General features: G+C 36.7%; 1 protein-coding gene across 1 annotated transcript; it reads left to right on the forward strand.

Moving 5' to 3' along the window:
* The first annotated feature begins 450 nt into the window (after positions 1-450).
* LOC108229017 (prolyl-tRNA synthetase associated domain-containing protein 1) lies at positions 451-3994 on the forward strand. Its single transcript, XM_017404670.3, has 4 exons — positions 451-622; positions 2246-2371; positions 2469-2558; positions 3311-3994. Exons 1-4 carry the CDS (start codon positions 542-544, stop codon positions 3521-3523), a joined length of 510 nt encoding a protein of 169 aa, XP_017260159.1. The 5' UTR covers positions 451-541; the 3' UTR covers positions 3524-3994.
* Positions 3995-7674: the final 3680 nt, after the last annotated feature.

A 7674-nucleotide genomic window follows, 5' to 3' on the forward strand; every position in this document is an offset into this window, starting at 1 on the left:
GCCACAAGAAAATCTTAGATAAATAAAAGTTGGAAAGTAAAGAGAAGGAGAGGAGGTGGAGGAGCCTATGCCTCTGTGTCGCAGAGACGTGATTAGAAGAACGCTTCAATGCAGCAAAAACAGAAACTGGATTGTGGTGACAGAAAACAAAGGAGATATTTAGAACTCAATTACTCATTTTCATGGCCAAAAGGACCACAGTACAATAAAAAAATAATAAATTATTGAGTAATTATGAACGTATGTTTTTACCTAATTAAAATAGGAAGTAAATGTGTAAACTAAATATATGTATACATAACAAATATGTATAAGTATTATTCAAATGTGTCATTAACAAATTTAAATTGAAAACAAACAAATATTTCATCTGGATCTTTGTCTATGTCCAGCAGGTGGCAGTATAGAGATGATTTAGGATTTCTTCTTCTGTAAAACTTAATAGAAGAAGAAGTGCAGCTGTTTCTGACTTTCACTCCTCCGGTTCTGTCTCTGCCAGGTTTTAATCCTTCTTCTCCTCATTAACCATCCAGCCCCCGTCATGTCTGAGGATCTGCGCGCTGAACTGGAGAAATATCTGCAGACTTTAAACATCCAGACGAGCTGCGTGGAACACCCGCCGGTAAAAACCGAGACCAGAGAAAAACTGTTCCGGGGTCTGAGAATGAATGATCCAAACTTGTAAATATTATAATCTGCAGGACTGGAAAGTGCTGCTGCAGTGAGATACCAAAGACCAAATACACTTTGAAGTCAGAGTAAAAAAAAAAAACCCAAACAAACAACAATAACAACAACAACAAAAAAAAAAACTAATTTTGGAGAATTTTCATTCCTTTACTTAATATTTGATTTGCGTTGTGTAAATTCCAAACCTTTTTTGCAGTAGGTTTAAAGACAGTTTCTGATTTGTAAAGACTCACATTTCAAATCGGCGTAACTAACCAGCATGAGAAGAAATTATTATTAGTATTATTTATTAGTAATCAGCATGACTGTAGTTTTGGCTCTGAAGGGTGTTCTCCCTTTACCCATAAAGACTCGTAAACACATTTAGAAGTTGTCATTTTCTTCTGTTTGGAAGCCGAATGTTGCAATAAATCTTATAAAACATAAATCCTTTTAATGTGTCTTTATCCTGTGAATTATAGTTGCACAGGACCAATTTGATTTCTAAATTAGACGGGTTTTGAACCTAATTTGGTGGACGCATCAGTTAACAAAACTGCAGATAGTTTTAACAGTAGTTCCCATTTAATACTAAGATATATAAGCTAAAAAAACATGCAGATGAATATTATTATTTTTAAATAAAGCTTTACAATCTATCTGCCACGTTTCCGATGCATTGACTGATCTAAACCAGCAGATGGCGCCAGATGACTGTATCTGTCATTCTGTGACAGACTGTCAGCCTGTCTGTCCTGCACACAAAAAACTGTTTGATGAAGGTACAGGTTTGGTTGTGTGCATGATAAATATTCAGTTATGACTAATACAATTGCAGATATTTACACTTTTGTGCTGGATGGATTGGAGCAACACATCTGGGTATTAACCCCTGCACAAAGTAGCTTCTACACTTTCTGGGTGAAAACCATCCACTTTTAAATATTACTGCTAGAACCTCTGACAAGTTTATTATGCTGTTCTAGGTTTCTATCATGAGTGGAATTACCAGTAAACTAATTAAACCATTTTTATCCAGCATGGTAACTAGCATTCTTCAAGGTCAGTAAACCAGTAGCTGCAGAAGTGGTAAAATCTTTTACCTTAGTCAAAAAATAACAATAGTAAACAAGTAATATCCTACTTTTGTAAGAAAATAAAATAAAGTAGTAACTCATGACTTCTGCATAACTGAACTTTAATTTAGCTTATTATTGTTTATTTTTTCTTTTTATGTAGTGATAGCGTGAATACACAAAAAAGGAATAAAGCGGCTGCAGCAGTTTGCCATTTAATCTGTTTTGCAGCTGGCCTGAAGCCACAAGTCTCTCCTTTCATTGCCCCTCTTTCTTCAGAGAAACAAACAAAAATACAAATTGGTCATTTTGAAAACATTACTCTGGGCTAATTGCAATGCAGAAAACATATAGGCACATCACCATTAGTCACTTTATCACCAGCAGTTTTACACAGTTTATTTTTAAATAAAAGAAGGTGGAACTGTGTGACAAAGGAGAAGAAGGCTCCTCTCCATTGCTGACCTTTGACACCTGTCAGTTTCTTCTTCCCCCTGCAGGTGTTCACAGTAGAGGAGATGATGCCTCACCTGCAGGAAGTCAATGGCGCCGTCTCTAAGAACCTCTTCCTGAAGGACAAGAAGAAGAAAGGCCTGTGGCTGGTGTCGGCCCGCCACGATCGGCAGGTCAGCCGACGCATTCCGGTTCCTCTGCGACACCTCTTCTTTGAAATGCTGACTGGTCTCACCTGAGAAAACTCCAAACCTCTCTGTTCGTCTGCAGGTGAACCTCAACAACCTTGCGAAGAAGCTCGGAGTTGGCAGTGGGAACCTGCGATTTGCAGACGAGGCGATAATGCTGGAAAAACTCAAGGTGGTTACAAGTTCTGGACGACTAAAGTCCGAGAAAGTCCACAACAGTTTTTCTGCACTACTTTAAATTATTACAGGAAAGTCTGGCTGCTTGGAAGCAAATTTAAAAGAAAGTGAACAGAACATTTGAACAAGACCTCATAACTTCAAAACAGAGTAAATAATAAAGGTGTTTGAAGGTGTCTTCATTATTGCCGACGTCAGAGGCAAAGCAATAATGTTCCATAATGTTTGTCTGCACCATTAGCAACATATCTCATGAATCACTGAACAGATTTTAATGAAACTTTCAGAAAGTAATCATTGGGTTGACATCTACAACAGATTAATTTTTGGAGTCAACCCCCACTCAAGATGGCTGCCACAGCTAATTGATCTCAGCCAACACAAAAATAGATATATCGCTGTAGATTTTACAGATATTGAACTAAAATATGGTGTGGTAGTAGCTGATGGTCATTCAAAAGCCATGCTCTAAGTGCTAAAAGGAGATCATGCAAGACATTACACGAGGCTGCACATAATGTTAGTTTCATAGCTTGACCAAAATGGCTATATCTTCATCACTTCTCAACATAAGATGATATTAGTCTGAAAGGCAGTGGGTGATATGCATTTCTTCAAGGGATACTGGGCTTTAATTTAATTTTAATTTTTGTGTCTGTCCTTGTTTTGCTTTTCTTTTGTAAATTTTGTTTCATTCTTTAGTTTTGTGAGGTATCTGACTTACTTCCTGCTTCGGCCTCCTCCCAGGTGGGTCAGGGCTGTGCGACGGCGCTCTCTCTGCTCTTTGATAAGGACCGGAGTGTTAAGTTTGTCTTAGACCGGGACCTGGTGGAAGGAGGTCACCAGATGGTCTACTTCCACCCAATGACCAACGCCGCCACCATGGGGCTCCAGCCTGACGACCTGCTGCGCTTCCTCAAAGAGACGGGACACGAACCCATACTGGAGACCTTTGAGTAGGACGGGGGAAAGACCTGAACCTGGACCTGGATAAAAGCTGGAAACGAGCAGCCTGCAGGGATCAGACTGAGACATGAACCTGTGTCCTCTCTGAAGATCACATGAAAACAAATTGCAGGTTCTAATGGAGTGAAAGGACTTTTTCTCACCTGATATTAACATTGAGATCTTATAGACGGGTTGAAGTACCTCACTTGTCCACGGGCATCTCCAAACATTGCCAAGACAACTGAGGTCAAATAAATTTTTACGTTTATTGCCCTGTGATGACATGTTCTTTTTAAAATTAGTTTCTAGTTTTCACAACAACAAAAGAAAAAACTCATACAATCTCAGTTTTATTGTATATGATGAGATGAACCCAGAAAATGTAAATTGCAAACTTTTAATTTAAAAAGTTTGCAATTGACATTTTCTGGGTTCATTATCAAAACAGCTGAAACTTTGTATATAAAAAAGTACACTTTTGAAAATATAATCAGTGTCAAAGACTCATTTATGCCTCAACTAGTTGGCATGTCTCAATAATGCATGTGTTACGAAAGGTTTCCATAAACAAAGGAACTGCAGCGCTGGACGCTGATGGGATTTGAACCCAGGATCTTTGATTACTGAGCTACAGCACCTCCACCAAGTTGTGACCTTTCCTGGCTGCTGCTGAACAGCTGGCATATCATACAGTATGCCAGCACGCTGTCAATGATGGAGCAGTAGAAGGCTGTCAGCAGTTTTTCCTCCAGATTATTGTGCTTAGACTAATGGGAAACTTACAGTTACACTAATTACAGTATTTAGCAGTCTCTAGTCTAGCGTCAAAGCCGGATCATTCTGAGCAGCTGGACCATGACGCAGAGTTCCAGGTTTGGTCTGTTCTGGGGCTGCTCTGCTGTATCTGACACAGGGGGTCCTGAATCTGTTCAGGGTACAATGACGTCTCAAGACCATCGAGACATTCTGGAGCTAAACATGCTGCTCAGTGTCAGAAAGCTCGGTCTCAGTCACAGGTCCTTAACCAGGCAAATGACCCAAAACACACAACTAAAAGCACAAAGAATGGCTCAGAACAAAACTTTGAACTCCTCTGAAGTGGCCTCTGAGCCCTCATCTAAAACCTGTAGAACAACTGTGGAAGGAGATGAAACATGAAGTCTGGGGAAGGAACCCTTTAAACCTGAGACAGCGGGCGTTGTTTGTTCACGAGGAGCAGACCAAAATATCTGTGGACAGGTGCAGAAGTCTCAGAAAGAATTACAGAAATTACTTGATTACTTACAATGATTGCCTCAAAAGGTTGCGCAACAAAATATTAAGTTAAGATTATCATCCTTTCTGCAAAGGCCAGTTTCATTAGTTTGTTTTTTAAAAATAATTCTGTTGAACCAAAATTCAAAAGCAATTTTTAATTAAAATGTTTTTGTTTTTTTAATTTAACAGTTTTAAGTTTTTTTAGTGATCTTTGTCAGTTTTTCTTTCTTAATGAAAGGGTACATTCATTTCATCTGCGTCTGAAGTAAAGAGATGTGAATGACATCTCTGATACTGACACTTTCTTCCAAGGGAACACATTTTTTTTTATTGATTCTTACATTTTTGTTTGTTTGTTTCCAAAGTAAGTCAGTTGGTAGAGTTTTTCTTGTTGTTAAAGTGAATCTGCTGTGCGTGTGACTTTATCTCCAGCTGAAACCACAAGCGCTATAAGAAACCAGAAGTTAACAGGATCCATCTGATATGAAGCTATGCTTTGAATCTCACTTCCCTCCTCTTTGAAGTAAAGTTAGATATCTGTGTTCAGCCTCTTCTACACTTTGTGTCACTGTGTTGCTACAGCACAGTAGCAGAGAGCTGTATCTGTCAGGGCAGTTTTCCGGTGCTCACTTCAGTTGATGCTGACGTTTTTTGGGAGCCATGTTGTTTCCAGGGTACAAACTAATGAGCTTAAAGGTCAGAATAATCTCTAAACCATTAAAATATCTGAACTTAATTTGTCTTTTTTTTTAATTAACATATTTATTTGCTAAGTTTCTTACAGTTTGCCATTTTTCTCTTTATTTTTATGACCATAAGGCCTTGTCCACACAGAAAGACTTTCTTTCCAAAATGATCTTTTTATTTGCCATTACTAATTATGTCTATAACATCATCATTTTGAAAAGGTTACATTTAGATTGTGTTTCATAGGTTTTTTTTATTTTAAGTTATCTTAAAGGAAATGAAGCCTAGTTTGTTCAAACTCTTATCTAAGAACATATCGTTTCTGCCTCCATGAAAGCAAAAACAAGTTGTGTTTAAAAATACTCATTGCAATCTCCTGAAGATCAGTCAAAAAAAAATCATCAAGTAAGAAGCAAAATCTGCATAATATGTTTCTCATATCAATGGTTTATGTGCCCTTTATTAAAAATTTGATAGAATAATTTGTGCCTGATGCCACCTACCACATGCATTTATTTACCTACAGCAACAACCAAAGTGTCTGAGTAACTCAAAGGTGACGTCAATGGAAGAGCTGTGTGGGACAGAGAAGTTCAACTACTGTATTTTGATGTGTTAGTACAAATTTACATTCATATTGGTTGAGTAAAGTATGGCCTAAATTGAAATATACTTATAAGCAAATTATGAACTGGTCCTGGAGGGCCACTATCCTGCATGTTTTACTTGTTTCTCTGCTCCAACACACCTGATTTGAATCAGTGTGTCATTAACAGGCTTCTGCAGAACATGAAGAGGTGATTTAACCACTGAATCAGGTGTGTTGGAGCAGAGAAACAAGGAAAACCTACCCCTGAGCTAGGTGAAAACCACTGGAATAGAGAAACACTGTAATGGCCACTCTGTTACCAAGGTCTGTAGTTAATTTCACTTGGACAAATAACTTGAAGAGATGATATAAACTTGAGGTGGGCAAAAAAGCAAAACATTAAATTTCAGTTTAACTAAAGGGGTTGAACTATCTGATGGTAACATTGCAGATGCCCCGAAAAAGCTACAAGTGTCTTGGAATCTCACTGACAAATGGCAACCGTGATGAGGCTGCAAGGTCAGCCACAACCAAGAACCTACAGAGAGTTATTGATCAACATGACATGGGAAAAAATATCAGCTTTCATTTTAAGTAAAATAAACATTTATCTTTAGATTTATGGTGCCTCTTCAGTGTTAGTATGTTTGTTTTAACCCTAACATGCTGTTTGTGTCAAATTGGACTAGTTTTGACATGACTAAAAATATTGAATGACATTATTATTATTATTATTATTATTATTATTATTATTATTATTATTATTATTATTATTATTATTATTATTATTATTATTATTATAATAATAATAATAATAATAATAATAATAATAATAATAATTATCATAATTTGTTGATATATTTGCTTAGTCATTCAATAAATTGTGATCCTAAAAAGTGAATACCTGAACTTCTTTTCTTGTTTCTTGAAGATGTTTTACCTCTCAGCTTCTTAACATGAGATGATGTCAGATAAAAAAAGTATCTGTTAGTTTCCCATTTCAACAAAATGAGAAAACATTTGGCTAATCTGGTGTAAGAAGTTCTTGCCAAAGCCTCAACTTTTGATGGTGGACACAAATAATATAAAAAATAACATTTTTACATTAGGGTTAGGGTTAGGGTTAAAATACCTTCAGAGTGTAAATAATCTCTGTATCATTCGTTCATTCCATTTTTTTTCTCTTTTTTTTATAAGAGATCAGCAACTAGATTAAATTCAGAGTCATACATTAAACATGAAGGAAAGTAACAGTTTAAAAATTCAGCTCCTCAAATAAGAAACAAAACACCTTGAAGAATTAAAACAACAGAAGTCCCATTCAGCTGGACATCCCTTATCTAACACTGGATTGATCCTCAGCAGCTCTTTTCACAGCCGACTGTTGCAGCAATAATAAAAGAAATACGATCAGAGCTTCATCATTCAAAGAACCAAACACAATTCATGACCTGAGACAGAATCTGACACTTTTCAACTTTCAGCTTTATCAGGTACTATCATGTAGTATTTATACATATCACAATATCAAAATGTATCTCAGAATGTTGTATACAGAAAATAAAACACTTCAACTATAATTGATATGAAAGACACAGAAATAGTGACGCTCAGTGTAGAAAGATTAAAA

The sequence above is a fragment of the Kryptolebias marmoratus genome, linkage group LG22, assembly GCF_001649575.2.
Source record: "Kryptolebias marmoratus isolate JLee-2015 linkage group LG22, ASM164957v2, whole genome shotgun sequence".
In the NCBI taxonomy this organism is placed as follows: Eukaryota; Metazoa; Chordata; class Actinopteri; order Cyprinodontiformes; family Rivulidae; genus Kryptolebias; species Kryptolebias marmoratus.